General features: G+C 43.4%; 1 protein-coding gene across 1 annotated transcript in view; it reads left to right on the plus strand.

Moving 5' to 3' along the window:
- Positions 1 to 18253, plus strand: part of CPS1 (carbamoyl-phosphate synthase 1) — a 94792-nt gene that overhangs the window by 37085 nt on the left and 39454 nt on the right. The window contains exons 17-21 of the mRNA XM_074828319.1: positions 1316 to 1460; positions 1852 to 2062; positions 3138 to 3336; positions 5518 to 5694; positions 10345 to 10463. Of these exons, the coding sequence (XP_074684420.1) occupies positions 1316 to 1460; positions 1852 to 2062; positions 3138 to 3336; positions 5518 to 5694; positions 10345 to 10463 (851 nt within the window). The remainder of the gene's footprint in view (positions 1 to 1315; positions 1461 to 1851; positions 2063 to 3137; positions 3337 to 5517; positions 5695 to 10344; positions 10464 to 18253) is intronic.

The following is an 18253-nucleotide window of genomic DNA, read 5'->3' on the forward strand; positions in this document are numbered from 1 at the left end:
TCATTTCGACTTGTTCAATTTCATCCCATTACTCATAGCCCAATGCTCCAATTGATCTAGATCCCTCTGCAAGGCCTCCTGTCCCTCAAGAGAGTCAGCAGCACCTCCCAGTTTGGTATCAGCACTTTGAAATTTACAGTGAAAAACTTTGGATGCTCATTTTCACAGCCCAGCAGAAACTCCATTCTTTACAGTTATGAAGATGATCTGTAGTAATTCTGTGAACTGGATTTTCAGACACTGGACTCTGAATTCTACATAATTCAGATAACTGAACGCCTATGGATGTTTCATAACACAGCTAGTTCAAGTAATCTGGCCTTGAATTCATGTCTCCTGAGTCTGATCATTTTGAGCAAGAGAAGGCAATAGACAGTAACACAGGAGCAGCGTAGATTGTTTTACAAGTGTGGTTAGGTGTTCCTGCTACGTCACCACAAATTCAGTATCTGCTTAGGCTGGGTGTGAAGTACCAAAGTACCACTCCTCAAACTACTTTTTTCCTTTTTTTTTTTTTTTTTTTGTGTGAGTTTGGCAACTGAGCTAAGGGCAATGTTTGAATAACAACTTGAGCTAACTACAGAGGGGACCAGACTGAAGACTGATTCATGGGCAGCATTAAAACAAGAAGCTTTGCTAAAGGATGGATTGATAATATGCCCATTACTTTCGAGGATTTTAAGCAAGAATTGATTAATGTTTTTTATCTGCTAATATTAAGGCTATTTATTCACTTAGATTACCCTCATTTACCAACAAACTATATTTTTCATTTTTGTCTCTTGCGCTGAGGAGTGTTTTCAAGATTAGTTTAAGAATAAATCACGAATCTTGCTTCTGGTTAGTATGCCAATGATAAGCAGCATTATTAGTGCTATTAACTATGTAGTGTTTGCTGGCACCCACACTCCCCATCACTCAGTCATTTAGATTTCTGCAGAGTTCTGTTGAAGTCCATGGGGCTGCCCACATACAGAAAAAAAAGCATGTGTCTGTTGTGTGATTGAAGCCTTAGATGTTTTTATATTCCCATTTGTTATTTATATGCCATTGCAAACTCACATGCTCTGTCTTTTTTTCCCATTAGATCACATAAATATTTTCTGTGCCTTTCAAATGAAGCTAATGCAAAATTTTTTAAAAAAGGAGAAATATAAAGTGCTTGTCATCAGGGCTATGAACTTTGCTTATCTTCATCTTTCAATTTTCACGTTGGTCTGGGATGTCTGGAGATAAGCCACAGAAGTCTTAAATATGGAACATGTTCTAATAAGGTTTTCTTTTTTACTGTTCATTTTCTGTAACATATTCCCAGGCATTTGCAATAACTAACCAAATTCTGGTGGAAAAATCAGTTGTTGGCTGGAAGGAGATAGAGTATGAAGTTGTGAGAGATGCTGCTGATAACTGTATTGCTGTCTGCAATATGGAAAACATTGATGCTATGGGAGTCCACACAGGTAGGCTTGGGCACAGGGTGGCTCACTGGAAATGGCTCTAACTTTTTTATGCAGTGCCCTTCTGCCTGCTGTTATTGGCATAGTTTTGTGATTGATGAAGTGGGCTCTAGAAATACTCTTCAGGTCTTGGACACAGCTAGCTAGGGTATGAAACAGATATTGGTGGGTTAAACCTACCGCTATGATCCTGTTTTCCATAAGATTGCCTGGCCCTCCAACTCTAGGCTTCTAACTATCTGTGCTTTTCATCAACTCTGCATCCACAGGTTTGAGTGTCTGTGGTAACTTCACTACTAGCAATGGGTTAGCAAAGAACATGACCTCTGTGGCTAGAATTTACTGCCACTGAGCTGCTTCTCATTTTGCTTCTCTGCTACCTTGTGACAAACAGGAGATTCTGTTGTAGTGGCTCCAAGCCAGACACTCACTAATGAGGAATTTCAGATGCTGAGGGATCGTGCCATCAAAGTTGTCCGACATTTGGGCATCGTGGGAGAGTGTAATATCCAGTTTGCTCTGCATCCAGCATCCCTGGAGTACTACATCATTGAAGTTAATGCCAGACTCTCAAGAAGCTCAGCTTTGGCCTCCAAGGCGACAGGGTAAGATTATTTAAAAAAACCCAAAATACTACAGAACAAACAAATGAAAAAACAAAAACTGAGGGGAGAACAGAAAGAGAATTACGATGAGGGACTTGGATCAGTATATTATTTAAATACATAAGTGGTAGCTGCAAGGAAGAAGAGTTCCTGCATCTGCTCTCCATGCAGTTAAGACAAGGAAGCACAGGCTTAATTTGCAGCAAGGAAGGCTGAAGTTGGCTGTTAGGAAGAACTCTGGAGCGGTCAGGTCAGTGAAATGCAGATTTCTGTATGGGAAGCTTCTAAGAACATTTCTTGTCAGCATCTGCTAGGATTGACTCTTGGAGAGTTAGTCCTTCTGGGATATGGAGGAAGGGGTTAGTGAGCCCTCCAGGTCCATTCCAACCTGCTGATGCTGTTACTACAAATGGAAAAACTCCCAGGAGGTGTGGGGGGGGAGCATAGCTGTCCTTACAAAACATATCCACTGTATCCATATGTTGGCTGCAAATCATCTCTGGGACCCAGAGGACACAGTTATTAATGAGCTGTCTGTCAGATTGATGCAAATGGTATTGCTAGCTGCCTTTGTTTTGTTGGCTAATCATAAACTAATCAAGATAAGGATGGTCAGAGCAGGCTGTTTAAAAATTGGCTTCTTAATTGCACTTTGCAGATGCTGTTGAGAGGCACAAATTAGTCTCTAATTTGCAGTTCTCAACAACTCTTGTGGTTGTTGAAGTGCCATAGCAGACTAGAGATAAGCCATGATGTTGGACAGTGGGCGTTTGATTGTTTTCTTTTTGGATGACAGACCTGCAGCAAAACATATCTGTTTATGTGGTCTCACTGTGGGTGTGACAGATACTTAAAATGGTGGCTTTGCAGATAATAAAGAAGTGCCAGATCTAGGTAGCTCTACAATGTGTTAAGGTAGGAAGCTGGACAGGCCCTGCTGTGCTTGAGCACAGTAACCTTCTGTTGTGTTGAGAAGGAAAAATCACTTCACATCTGTTTAATTTGATCCACTCCCGGGATTTGCAGAAGCAAAGTGCTTCCCACTCTACTGTTCTCTACTTCTCCTCTATGGCAGGTATCCATTAGCATTCATTGCTGCCAAAATTGCCTTGGGGATCCCCTTGCCAGAAATCAAGAATGTTGTGACAGGAAAAACCTCTGCCTGCTTTGAGCCCAGCCTGGATTACGTTGTTACCAAGATACCCCGCTGGGATTTGGACCGTTTTCAGTATACATCCAACCGGATTGGAAGCTCCATGAAGAGCGTGGGAGAGGTGAGTGCAAGACAGTCCCATTCCACCACTTGGGAAAGTCATTTCTATTGTAAACCCTCAGAATATCTATCTTCAGGGACCTAATGGTTTCTGAAGGTATTTATTCAGCTCAAATGATTTTTATCCAGTAGTATAATTAATCAAAATGAGTTAGGACTGTGTAGTCTTGGATATCATAGTGTGGATTCATAAATGGTTTGACTTCTAAGGGAAGAGACCACTTTGGATCACCTGAGGTTGACTTCATTCTTAACAGTCACTACAGGACCCTGAGTTTTATTTTTTGTTTGGGGTTCTGTAGTGGTGGTTAATTAGAGTATTACTTCAAGACTTGTAGTCTGTTAAGATCTTCAGTAATGCCGATGAGCCACAGCTCTCAGTTGTTCCCATAATTATTTGTCTTTTCTGTTAAAACCATATGCCAAATCTCAGCCTACTTCTGCTCTTGAAACACAAACACAACCTGTAATCTTGCTCTGAAGCTTTGACTTCTCTTAGTGATTAAGTGTCTTATAACTGGAAAATGACATTGTGACTTTTAAAGCCTGATTTTAAGGTGTCCGGGACAATAACAGCATTTCCAGACTATGTTTTAAGAGGAGAGAAATGAAACAAAATGGGTAAATTACCCACTTAATTAGTTAATTACATATCAGCTACCAAAGCAAAATAATTAATTGTGTATTTTTTCAGCTGCCTTTTTTTCCAAATGCTTTTCAAGTAGCTATTTTATTAAATTATTTTGACACATGAGACCTTCCTAACATCAATTCTACCTTGCTTAGACAATAAGCCTTCATCACAACTGGAAGGATTAATTAGAACTTGATTTTCCAGTGGCAGTTTTGGCTTCTAATGGCAATGAATTTGTGGGATTTTTGTAGCAAGCTGACGTTTACTGATATTAACCCTCTCTACTTAGGGGTTTTTGGACTGTTCTGTAGAGCTGGGTTTCCTAAATACAATTGCCTTGTGCACCATCAGCTGTAAACACTTCCTGGCCACACAACATTTGCAGGAGGAAATATCGAGTCCTTCCAGTGTTCATATATCACAAAAGCAGAACTGCATGAACCCCCCATGCTTCTCAAGGCAGGATGCTAGGTAAAGGGAGGGGGGAGTTGTAGGAAGAGTCTGTGCTCCAACTGTGCAGGTCTGTGACTGCTGGGGGGTGAATTGAAACAGGGATGGAGAAGCTTAAGAGATGCAGTTTGCAGCTGGTGGAGGTACTCAGCAAAAAGATTCGTCTCCAGGACCTGTGAGTAGGAGAGGGTGTCTTTGAAGCAAAGAGCTTCTTGCCACTGTGTCTCTTTCATATGGCACAGTTGTCTCCCTAGGCCTGGACTTGAAGCCAGATCACAGTACCTACTGCATTTATATTAATTGAACAGCCTGGCCTGGCCTGTTTTTTCCTGAGCTCTGTTGTGATGGGCAGTGGACCTGGAGCTGTGAGAAGAGAAAAAACAATGTTGGGTTTTTTTTTTTTGGCATTTTTCAACATTGTGTTTGAAAAAATTTTTATGTTGTTAGGGTTTCACTGCACTGGGAAATAAAAATGTAGAAATTTGAGAAAGGGCTCTGTTGCCTCACAGATTTCCACAGAGAAAGGCTTATTTTCTTACTAGATGTGATGTCAAGATTGAAGGAGGGAAACCCCAGTGCTGCTATGCCAAGGAGGAGTAATCCTTTAAGAGAGCCCTCACAGGGAAGAGTCACTGCTAAATCTAATTTAAAGGAAAAGGAGCAGATTTCTTCTGAACCTTAAAATTCCCACTGTGAGTTTCTATCTCTAACAGGTTGTTAAACAGAAATATCCTTCTATATTACTACACCCATGCTGCTGCATAATGCTTCCCTCTACTAAAGTGCTTCAAAGCAGTTTACAGAGGAGAGCAGAGGCTTCCTGTGTTTTATAGATAGGGAGATGAAAGCAGAAAGCAGTCACTTGTCTGAAACTCCCTGTTGATAATATTGGCAGAGTCAGGCCTAGAAGTGGAACTCCCGAGGCTTAGTCAGCTGTGCCTGTCTGAAAGCCAGCAGGACTGTCTTAAGGAGGAGGTCCAAAGTCTGTAATCTTTCTGTATGTCTGTCTTCGTGGTTTAAATTTGCACTCCTCTGTTATTCAGAGGATATCTAGGCAGCAGCTCACCATAGTTAATGTGGAAATGCTCTTTGCTACAGGTCATGGCTATTGGACGCACTTTTGAAGAGAGCTTCCAAAAGGCCCTGAGAATGTGCCACCCATCTGTAGATGGCTTCACTTCACATCTGCCCATGAATAAACCCTGGCCAGCCATTGTAGATCTCCAGAAGGAACTCTCTGAGCCATCCAGCACGCGAATATATGCAATAGCCAAGGTAACAAAAGGTAGAAAGTCCTTGAACTATGTTCCTTGAATTACAGCTACCAGACTGGATCAGCTGAGGTGACATATTCTTCACCTCATTGCTTCCCTGTGTGAAGCACGCTGGGACCACCTTGCATAGGATTCTTGCTGTTGAAGTACAGATATTCTCTATTGCATGTAATTTCCTCTGCAGAACATAATAGCTGGGTGGGTATATGACTTTAATTTTTCCTGCCGACATCTGTATTTTCCTGCATCTTCCTGTATTCAGGTACTGTGTTTGCCTTTTGGTACAATCTTAGCCAATGATTGTTGCATTCAGCAGCAGGTGCATTCCTGTGTCCTGACACTGCAGTTTGTAGCTGAGTGTTGGTGGAGACCTGGATCACTTTCCTTTGATTGTTCCTGTAATATAATTGTTTGCTAAATATTGGCTAATGTTCAGCCCTCTTTTACACTAGGTGTCAGTCAAAGTTGGCCAGTTTTGCAGATTACCGTTAATTTATAGAGAGGGAGGAAGGAAAAAAATTAAGATCCTTTTGAGGACTGAAACAAAAGATGATAAAGAATGGCAAGCTGCAGTTTGTGAGAGAGCAGTCTTTTTGCAGTTGTTGCATTGGTATGGGCTTGAAACTAAAAAAACCCAAAACTCTGTGTTAAATTTAGCATACAGGAAATCCCCTGTTCTTTGAAATAGGCTCAACTTCCGCTAGCATTCTTTTAACCCCTCTCCTGTCACACCGGGCAAATCACTTCATCTTTCAAGGTGTCTGGGTAAGGGGGAGTTTTATTGTAAGGGGAGCTAGTGTGTGAAATAATTTCTTCCTTCAGCTCCAGAGTGTTTTCCTGTGTGTATCACACGGTAAATGTGGGGTTAGTTACTTTACAAGGTAGGTGCAATTTCACACTTTGGTTTTGCTGCAGCTAATGTGTCCATCTGTCCATATCCTCTGTGAAGACGAGGCAGCTGTTTTTTATAGCTCATACTTACCTGTTGTGGGTTTCTTTTAAGATTGCAAGCCTTCCTTGCAGGGAGTGACCAGGTACTATTTTTTGTGCCCCTGACTTTGTGTGGTGGAGTCTTTAAGCCCTTTGTGCTCATGTGTAGATACATCTCATTACATCCTCCACATGAGTGTGGGGAGTTGAGGTTGTGCCATATTTGTAGAAAGGTTTTCACATAGCTGTTCCTCTTATAAATGGCCTGAACAAAAAGCACAAGATGCTCTATAAATGTGTGGTTTGTCCGGCTGTTGACTCTCGCTTTTCAAGCTGGGGAAATGTGTGTCTTCATAAGTGTAGAACATCCTTCAACAGCTGTGCTTGGTCTTTATTACAGCTTTCTCTTGTGACTCAGAGAAAAATCTTGCTTCTTGTCTCTGAGTGGCTCAGAGAGCTTTTAGGAAAGGTTAATCTTAGCCCCATGTTAACACAGGGGATCTGGGGAGATGAAGGTGAATTTGGGCCACAGTGAACACTCTGGGTGTTCCCAGCTGGTGGCATTTTCACTGGGAGCTGTCAGAAAAAGCAAGATCAAAGTCTTAATCCCTCCTTTTAAAGAGCTGCTTCTGTCTGACACAGTGCACTAATTCGTCCCCATTAATAACTGAGGCAAGCAATATCAGTAAGAGGTACTTCTGGCAGCTGGGGCTGCCTGCCTGGAAATCCCTTTCCAGCTTGCTGACATTTAAAAGCCAACAGTTAGTCCCCCTTAGCTGTCAGCTTTGTTTGAAACAGGATGGACCTTTGTTGTATGTCTTCTCCTCCCCCCAAGCCCCACTAGTCAACTTTCCAAGGCTTTTTACTTTTTCTCTCTCCTTTGTCTGTTGGATGATGAAAACAGTAACTGTTCAGGTGAAAGGGAAGGGAGTTCAGCTGCCATTCAGAGCTATTGCTGTTGTAACGGTACTCTCTGTCGTAACGTAAAAGAAGGCACTAGGAGAAAGGCTGAAATAAATGAGATTTGTTCCTTGGCCAGAGTGGCCAAGGGTGTAACTGCCTGATGAGCAGGGCTGCTCAGGTTGTATCAGATCTTTTCTGGGCCCTCTTTGGATTTGTATACAAGTGACCTCAGAAGACTTATGCTGTGGATTTGATCCTTGCTCTATTTCACACCAGGGCCCTGGTCTCCTGGTTGTCCACACTATGGACGTGTTAGTTTGCACTTGTGCTCTGTCCACAGGCAGCTAAATACTTCTTTTGGTGGGGAGCAGAGATGGGACCAGAGGAACAAGGGTCCCAGCCCTAAAGACAGCACGGGCAGCTGAGCTGCCCTCCGCTGCTTGGCCTGGAGACCAGGCTTGCTCTCCAACTCACAGTGTGAAGGCAGTCCTATAAACCCCTTAGCTTCCTAGTGTGGGGCCAGTGTCTACCGGATGGGACACTCTTGAAGGTGAGCAGGGCTCTAAAGTCATGCTGTCCTGCTGTGCCTCCCTCCACCTTCTTCCACTGTGTGTTTAGGCTGTATTCCTTCACGTAGGTTGGAATAGAGTAAAGCCATTGGAGTGCTGTCCAGGGCCCCTGTTCAAATCCTACAGGGATTTTCTGCCTGGAAACCTGATTTGCCCCTGTTGTGTGGTGATTTCAGAGCAAGAACTGTCTGCAAACTCATTCTTCTCTCCCAGTTTCCAGATTTATGCCATAGGGATGAAGACAGTTTATTTTCTCTGCCCCTGCTCTGGTTAAGGAGGGGAAGGCATTTCTGTTTTTTTTCAGTTTCCCTTGAAGATGCCTAGGATTCTTAAATAAAGTGTCCTAAGCAGATTAAGTGTATGTGGGCATGCTACCTGTGTGTGTATACGTGGCTCAGGGACCATTGACTGAAGGTTGGAGATCCTCAAGACATGCAAGTCTGCACGTGTTTTGTGAAAATGGATGGGCAGAAGAAAGACCTGCTCGTGTCCCACTAATGTGGCAGTGTGACTTTACCCTTCAAGCACTAAGGTGTCAGGATGGGAGGGACCCTTACGAGTTGCCTCATACCAGTATTATACCCAGAAATATGTGAGAAGCCCAGCCTTGTTATTGCCAGTGCTCAGGGACGACTGTCATGGCCCCAGGCTTCTCTCTGCAGGCATTTGGAAGAGCAGTGGCTGTTGGGTGCCCAAGCACTAGCTGAAGGCTCCGTGTGTAACGGACTGGTTACTCTAAAGGAGCAAAATGGGCATTAGAGATTTTCTCTGCTGCTTGTGAGCAAGCAGGCTATTCAAGTCAGCAGCTTATTACTTCTCAGGACAAGAGAAAAACTGTGAGAGGGAGACCCAGGCAAGCTGCCTGGAAATCCTTTAGAAAAGGTAGAAGGCAGTGTCAGTATTTTGCAGTGCCTGATGAAAGCTGTTACCCCTCCCTTGTCTGTGCGGGTGGTGCCTTTTTGGAGCACAGGAGTGAAGTGACCTGTGCATTTCTCTCAGCTGGTGTAAAGTCTCCACATCACATGCTGAAGCATGTGGTGACGGTACAACGTTGTGTCCACAGCTTGCTAACTCAGAAGAATAATACCGATGTGCAGTGGGCCAAACTCATTCCTGGATTAGTGCTGGAGTTTTCTTCAGTGGCGTTGCTCTGGCTTTGTTCCAGGGATGCTGCCCTGCAAGAAAACAATTAAGCATTGTAACAAATTAATGAGCCTGATTACTTCAGCTCAGCAAAGATACCGTGTTGGTATTATCATTATGGTTGATTATAGTTGTCTTACCAGGAGAGTTGTAACTGTGTACACCAGTGGTGAGACCCAAGAAATACCAGTGACAGAAGGTACAACTGCAATGTATCAAGATACAACTGCCCCCCAATACAATCATATTGCGGGGTGCTCTAGCATATTTCTCTGAGTTTGTTTCTTTTTTTATAAATTCCGCAGTGTCCTGTAAAACATTATCATTTGAATAATAACTCTGTGGGGTTCCTTTTTACCCTATGGTTGCAAATAGTTTGATAATAATAAAATACTTGATAATAATAAAATAGTTTGATAATAATGCAGAGGAATTTGAATGATCTTGACATTAACTTAAGATACAGAGAGAGAAGCCTCAGTTATGCTGTAGCTGCAGTGTGTCATCTAGGACTGGACTTTCCCTTGCTTCAGGGGTATTTCAAGGCCCTATGTTTTGATTCAGTCTTGTATTTCAAGGGTAAATCAAGATTTATGCCCCAAAGCAAAAGAAGTTCCTCCACAGCTGAGAAGCTGGACTTGCTGTTTAACATTTGCAGCTAGGAGGTTGGCAGTGGGTCTGAGATTTAGGCAACGTGAGTGGTAAGGGATGTAGGTGGAGGAGTTGGCACTGCAGGCTGAATATGCCTTGCTGTAGGTAGTTGAGGCATATACTCAGTGGCTGCCAAGCCTTGTTGCCATCAGTTTAAGTTTGGCTGCTGGCTCTGTGGAAAGCAAATTATCTCTCTTGGTCAAACAGAAGCCAGCTTTTGGTACCACAGCCTGTGCAGAAGTGACTGGTGCCTCCCTACACTGCTTGAGGAGCATGTTTTCCATTGCTGAGGGAGACAGATCCTGGGGTAGATGAAACTTTGATTTGTCCAGCTCAGTCTACAGTACTTTTTATACCTTTATGCTATATAGTTGCTGCTACCTATTTGCAAACTAAATCTGTATTTGCTAAGCATGTATTAAAGGGGCTGTTTGGCACTGTCCTATTTTTGGCAGGCCTTGGATAACGAAGTCCCTGTGGATGTCATTCACAAACTCACAGCCATTGACAAATGGTTCCTGTATAAGATGCGCAGCATTGGGAACATGGAGAAGATCCTGAGGGAAGTGAACAGGTAAGAAAAAACAACAGCCCTGTCCTAGGACACACCAGTCCTTCTGGGGATCCTTCTGCTGGGAAACCTGTGGTAAGCCCTGAGCACAGATGTAATCAATGCTGAGAAATTTATTTCAGTGCTTGGATTAAGCAGTGTTGTCTTAAAACCCAGTTCACTGTCTTACCCGGACAGCACTCTGAGAACACTCTTTTTCATAAAAGAACTTCTTTGAGTGCTTAGGCACCTTGTCTGATCTCAGGGATTATGGAAGTTCCAGTTTCTTTTGGAAAATCCTCACTGTATTTTTGAGGCTGAGGCTGGGAATGTGGGTGGCCTGCAATGTGTAACAGCAGGCTGCACTCATGTACCTAGGACGGAATTAGCCTTCAAACACAGGGCTTGTACTGACTTATTACACCTGAGGGTTGAATACACTACATTTTTTTCCAGCCTGGCCAATTGATTTTTAAGCCTTTCTGCCTTGCTGTGATCATGCAGTGTGTTGCTTTTGTACTGCACTTTCAAACATCTATAATTCCGGACAAATTTAAATATAAATCTTCTTCTTTCTTCAAGAAAAATGACCATATAAAACTAAGCAGGAAAGATAGCAGTAAATTAAAGTGCTGGGCTGTATTTCAGTTCCAGCCTCTTGCTGACTTGAGCTTTCCCTTCGTGGTTTACGAGGTCGGGAGAACCTCCTTGCTGAGTTATTGGCTGTATGTTGGCCGGCTTTTCTGCTTCAGGTACCCGTTGTGTTAACCACGTTTCACCACATGATGGCACTGAGAGCGCACCGTAGCCAGTACATCACCGAGGTGCTAGTTAGTTCATCTGCTGTGATTTCTGCTTCTTTGACCAGCTGCACGGTTTTAATTGAGCAGCCCTTGCTCTCCCTTGCCCCCCGGAACAAGCTGGATCTGGAGCTAAACAAAAATAAATGTGGAGGGAGATGGTGAAGAGAAGGAGCAGCTTGATTGTTTACAGAAGTCTGTTGTTGGGCTGCACAAGTTTTTGCCCTCTAACATCTGTGTCATGTTGCATTTGTCTTGAAGTGCCTTATATATGTGCAGCTCCCGAGGAAGAAAAACAATGTATCCAGAATCAGTTTGATTTCCTCTCTGCCGGAGTGGCATGCTCTGGAATGATGCACTTGGGACCACAGAGGTTGGCCCCATCCTCAGCTGGTATAAATCCAGCATCACTCCGCAGAGGCTAATCGTGCTGAACTGTCCTATATCACTGAGGTTGCTTTCCCTTTCTCTGCAGCGGGTGGCAGACAATAATACTACTAGTAATGTGATCAGTAGCTGCTACCATCCCACATAGTTTTTCATCCTTCTGGTGACTCGGCAGCAGGCTGTATAGGCTACAGAAAGCCCTTTGACAGCATCCGACCTTGCATTTGTATCATACACAACCCATGTTGTGTCCCTTCTAAATAGATTCATGCAATTCGACTCAGATTGCAGGTGGTATAAATTAAAATTAACTTAAACTCATTCACTTATCAGTGCAGATTTTGAGTCCATTATCCTTACTCAGACCTTCCCAAGGAAATTGTCTTACCTCACAACTTGCGTTGGAGGGAGGGGATGGACTGTCCAGCTGCATTATGTTGAAGGCGTGTTGGCACAAAGGCAAAAAGCCAGGGAAAAACACTTCTGACCTGAACTAAGAGACTAGTCCAGAGAGCCACATCAGGAAACACATCTCTGCAATAGCCGAGGGAAAGCTAATTACCGAGTGATGCAGATGAGACTTGGCACACATGTGCTCTTCCTGCAGCCGGCTGTTTCCAGTCCCTGGCATGCCTGGCATGAGTTTTACCTGTGCTACAGGATTATTTCCAATTGAAAAGAATGAGCTGTGGCACCGTCATTGCTTTAAATCTTTCTGTTGTTGAAATACCGTTACCAGAACCAGAAGTAGTTGCACTGTCCCCAGGCATTGTTGCTGGTTACAAACTCACTCTCTGTTCCAGTTGAATTTGTCCTTCCTTATTGTCTCAGGATTGGTTTGGGTGTTCTTTGCAGCAAGGGTTTGGATGCAGTTGGAGTAACATCTCTGCCAAGAGTCTTGATTTGTGCCCTGCAGAGCTGTTGTAGAGACTGGTAACAAGGAGATGGTCCCTGCCAAGAGGAAATTTAGAGCTAGAACAAGAGGATATAACCGACAGATGGGGAAGGGGTATCAGAGGCAGGTGGAGGCCTTTGTGAGCAGTTCAGCATGCAGCATTCACATACCGCATGTTGTCTCGTGCAGTGATTCTGGGGTGAGCAAAAGGCCTCACTGATTTATGCACAGGATCTATTTCCATGTGTGAAAGGTTGTATGAAATAATGTTATGGGAGGAAAAACCTTTCTGACCTAATAATGTTTGTCTGTTCTCAGTGGTGTACAGGCAAAGCCAGCCATTTGCAGAGACAGTAGAGACTGGGAAGGGCACTCTCTGACCTGTTTACATTTGTCCCAGGGAACTTCTTTCCAAAGAAGATTTGACCTGGTGCTGGTGAGACTGTATAGCTTTTGTCATGCGGCAGCGATGTTTCCATTTGACTCTGCCTCTGGGCACTCTAAGATGGAGAAAGAGTTGTTTCAGGTTTTGTGATTTGGCTGCAGGAAAGCAAATGGCCTGAGTTGAATTGGGAAAAGAAAGCCATTTTGAGAGCACTTGCAAGAATATCCAGTAATATCACACACACCAGACTTGTGCCTTTGCTGCTTCTCCTGTGACCTACATATTTTTCCTTTAAAGTGGACACTTACTTTGTGGGTTTTTTGTTGGTTTTTGGCTGATTACCTTCATACCTTCAGTAATGTAATCTTAACTATAACCTTCCCCACCACACACATGCAGACACACAAACAAACCACATGTACGTACACACAAACGAAAGGAGCAAGCACCATCCCATGCTGTCAGTCTACGAATAGGTGATGGTGTATGGAGCAGTGGCAGTGCAATAGAATATGCTGTTATCAGGACATTCTTTCCCTAGATTTGGCCTTGCCTGTCCCTTGAGAGAAAATGGAGGGGAAGGGCCCTGGAGTGACCCCACTGGCTGTTCATCACACTGACAGCTCGTGAAGAAGATTGAAATTTGAACTGACCATGTCTAGCTGTCTGAGGCAGTGAGGAGCAAGATGTGACTTTAAGGCTGGGGTTACGGACCCAGTCCAGAGCTAATCAGATTTGCAGTGGCATCCAGTAGCACCATCATTCCCAAGAGTACAGCTGAAGTCCAGACTTGGAAGTAACATCTGGGGCATGTTTGACTCAAGACACTGGTAGCCTGGGTGCAAGGGAAAGCCTCTTTTGGAATTAGCATCTCTTCTTTGATCGTGTGCAGTGAGGATTTGTTTGCGTGTGGCCATGGTTATTTTTATCTGTTCCCGATATTGTGATCCCTGAGAACGGTGGCTGTATGCATGGAGAATGTATGACAAATACCGTTAAATATAGGTAAAGAGGTAGGCAGCTATGGTGAAATCATCACTTATGCCCAAGTGACGGGGGGACAAAAGCCTTGTTGAAAATCAGTAGGACTTGTGCCATCTCTGTAGCAGTTGAACGTGCAATTGATTGTATTTGCCATTACTTGGGAGCTCACAGGGATAGGTGAAAAGGAGAGGTAATGAGGTCAAGTTCACTGCTGGGGAAAATCTGAGTAAGACCCAAGGAAGACTGGGCCTTCTTGCAACAGGCAGAAGTAAGTGTGAGTAGATTGTCCAAAGAGGAACATTTCAATATTGATAAAAGCCTGCAAAGTAGAATTCAAGTGAGAAAAGAGGAGCATGATAAACCCCTATTTTGCCACTGAGGAGCAAAGCATAGAGATGGTAAGCTTTACCAAAGTCTCAAACACAGTCTGGCAGAGCAGTGAACTGAACTCTGTCTTCTTAAATCTCAACTCTTCCAGTTAACTGTAATGAAAACAGCCAATCTTCCTTTTGGTGGATACCAGACTAGCCAGCCTACTAGCAGTGGGAAATGATGGCACCAATCTGTTCTGATAACTTTATACTTTGGAGCTTTGTTTTGGAGGAGGATGTCTCCTTGCTCTGTGGGCATTGAGTGAAAACCCCTCCTGGCCTGGGGTTTGCTTGAAAGGGGTAAGTGCAGTCCTGCATATTGCCCTTGTCGTTCCTAAAGAGACACAGGTTAATAGAGGGAAAAGCAAAAATGTTGGGAGGGTGCAGACCCACTTCAGCCCAGCATTTATAGCTAGGTGCTTTGCTCAGTGGCCCATGGAAGAGGTTGTTTATTGCGAATTCCTTTTTGAAGCCCATGTCCTTGGGTCTGTGAAAACTGTGCTTTGAAAGCTGCTTGCTGGAAGCATGACTTGATTTCAAAACATGACTCTGGTGGAGTAGCCACAGAAATACAGGTGCTGGAATTAAAGCCTGGCTCCAGCAGGTGACCTGGGAAACGATGCAGGAAGGAAAGATCAGACAGGCCATCAATAACCTGTGCTCTTCCACAGTGGTTGTTGCACACCTGCTCTTCTCAGAAGCAGTGTTTCTGATGATTTGCATGCTCCTGGGACAGGTCAGAGAGCGTAAGTCAGACCTTGTGTGGGTATAAAGCAGAGCAGGTCCAGTGATGTTAAATGAGGCTGCCCTGATTTCTACTGTTTGAGGAGCTGTCACTGACATATTTGTTGTACTCATTTTTAACTAACTGGGAAGATCACTTCTGTCTTCTTTGTGAACTGTGGGGCAGGGAAGACTCAGGGACAAGTTAGGAACTCAGTACATGAGGAGAATATAATATAAGCAGCTATTCAGCACTGTTTGTGCTTTGTGTTCACCTGATATAAGATACTTTCTATTTGTCTTATAGAGCCATTTGTAATAATTTCTTTGTATTTTCTTTGAAAGATCTGTACATTTGTAAAAACATAATGTGCATTCTTTCCTTGATACAGCAAAGACCTCAAAGCTGTCTTTTACCAGCAGTAGAAAACAGGCTTTGAGGAAGCATCTATGACCCGTTTCTTGGCTGTGTTTTGGTGTGAGCTGCTGCTTCAGCACATCACTTAATCCTAGGTGTGAGTCATTTAGGTCTTAGGACACAGTGTGAGGTTCATGTTACTTAAATCAAGGTGTTCACAATGAGATTTATTAGCCCAGGGACCTGAATGTTAAAGATGCAGAGCACTGGAGTGATAGTTGTTCAGTGAGCAAGATTTGTTGGTTTACAGCTCCTGCTTCCCTAAACGCTCCTTTGACAGCTTTTTGTCAGTCATCTCATGAGTTTCTTAGAAGGGGAAAAATGGTAACAATCTGTCTCCTTGAGAAGAGAAGCAGGGAGAGAATTTATACACTGATCTCATTATTTTAATTGTAGCATGTTCAAAATCTTGTAAAACATCAGGAGCAATCAAGAAAGCCACTAGGAGCCTTGAAGCAGAGCAGGACAATGAGGAAAAGAGGAAGAATATGTCTTTGTATATAATCCAACCTGAAATCAAGTAGGCTTTTGAAACCCTCCAGGTCTATGAGTACTGAGAAAAGAAGAGCTCTCTCAGGACTGGGCTTTAGGCATTTTGGTTCCAGCACTTCTTGCTGTCGGTCTGCTTTGCTTGGCATAGCAGAACTGTAGTCTGGGCTTAAATCCACCCCCTCCAGATTTAAGAGGAACTGAATTCAATATTGGTGGGCTGAGCCGGAGTGTGCTCATCTTTTCAGCTCCTATGCGTATGTCCAAGCTGCATGAGTAGCTGCTGAGATAAACCAGGGGTGAGCCTGTGGGCTTACATGGCAGCTGTTAACTGATGCAGTAGCTGTGTCCCAAATGCTGCCAGCTCAGGCTTTGGCCCTCAGTTCATAAAACATTCCTGATCCTTGTGATCAAGACCTATTAACATGTGCCTAAGTAATATACAGATGGGCATAAACTTGCCAACATACCTAAAATGAAGCAGATCCTGATTTAGGAGACAAGAAAAAGAGTTCTGCTTCCCATATCAAGCTGGGGCTTTCTGCCGGCACGTTTATTTAACATTACTCCTAAACTGGTGGATCAGATGAAAGCCAGTCAAGTGGAAGAGAGGGCCGTGCTGAAGCAAGCCAGCTCTCCTCATAATTGCAATGCTGCCAGTGTTCTTCCAGTCAGTTAATAGATTTCCCCAGGTCCTCTGTGCCAGGTGAAAATTTCCTCATTAAGGGGAATTTATTCCATTTCCTTTTATCATTTATTATTGAAGAAGTGAGTGGATGGAGTTCCAAAGATGACAGGGTGGAACTTTAAACAAAAAGCAACAACAAATCAACGTTGGAAGCTGAAACAGAGGCACAAGCAAGGTTCTGGGAAGGCTTGTATTGTTTATAAACTGCAAAATGTGCAGGAGACCTCAGCTTTCTGAGGAAGTGAACAGCCACTGAATGATTATGGCAGTGTGCAAAAGTCTAATCGTCTGATTTTGAAGCTCTAAAACTTCTGACTGTCATTTTGCAAAGGTGAATGTTAGGAAAAAGGAGCATTATAGGAGTCTGGAATCACAGCCACTTCATCTTCCCTTGTTTCAGAATTGATTATAAACCATCAAGGGAGTTTAATCTTTGGAAGACTTTTTGCTCTGTGTTTGAAAAGTAAGTGATGATCCAGGGGAAAGCAGGAGGCAGTGAGGTAGGACTGGGTCATGTGTTTAGGAATAGCAAGAACTGAGAATTTTTTTCTTCTCTTTTTAGTTGCTGGATTTCTGGTGAGCTCTTGGAAGGGTTATTTGCACTCAAGCGTTCAAAGAGATCAGCCTGGTTCCACTCCTGCTGGCTTTAGTGTCTCCAGCAAGTCTAAAGGGCTGTCTTTGAACAAAGGCAGTGGGAATGCTGGATCTTAAAAATCATCACCTCTTAACCTCTGCATGTCTCAGTTTTGCTATCTGCAAGATAAACATCACCCTACCATACTGTTTGCATGTTTCTTTATATCCTTTCCATGAAAGTTGAGATATAAATGCTAAAAATTACCCTTATTAGTAAATGGAAATTATCCAGGTACGAAGATGTATGTCCAGTACGTGAAGAGACAGCCTGATTTCCATACCAGCACTGAGGGTTTGCAGCTCTCTGATCCAGTTGTGGTGGAGCAATTCTGCTGGCTTGCTCTGCCTGCGCCTTCTTCTGGTTGTGCCTCCAAATCCTTGGGGGCTACCTCGGAGACTTTTGGCAATTTCTCATCTCATGGCAGATTCTTGTTTCAAGCGTTTGGAAAGCAGCACTGCTGGGCATTTAACTCTTGCCGATCTTTTCTGTAACGATATTAAATGGCAAAACTGTTACATCCCCATGTCTGCATTGTCAGTTCTAGCCTTTCCTGTCTTGTGGTGAGCTGGGCATGTTTCCTCCATATTAAGGTGCCTCCATGGCAGTGAGAAATGAGAAAACCCTTCTTGTCTAGGTGCTGCTTGGATAGAGGTTCTCACCACATGTTTCTTATTAGCCACATTGAAAGCTACATCTCTTATCTTTTCTTTATCATGCATTGGGAGTAGCAGTTTCATTTCCCCTTTAGGTACTCAGCTTTTCTCTTGCACACTGGTTGTCCTGTACAAAACTGGTTACCCTTTTGCATGGATTAGTAAGCGTCCTAACCTAATTTAAGCTGCTAGCTCAAGGCAAATGAATCATGTCGCCAAATAATCACTGCTTCTCTTCTACCCACCCTGCTGGGGGGGATGACGATGAATGATATTGTTATAATGAGATATAAAAAACTGAATTGAAACAAGCTTCAAATGAAGGCAATTTTCTTTCTCTGTCAGTAATCAAATGACAGCCAGCTATGTGTGTTACTGAGGCAG

This window comes from Strix aluco, chromosome 6 (assembly GCF_031877795.1).
Source record: "Strix aluco isolate bStrAlu1 chromosome 6, bStrAlu1.hap1, whole genome shotgun sequence".
Lineage (NCBI taxonomy): Eukaryota > Metazoa > Chordata > Aves > Strigiformes > Strigidae > Strix > Strix aluco.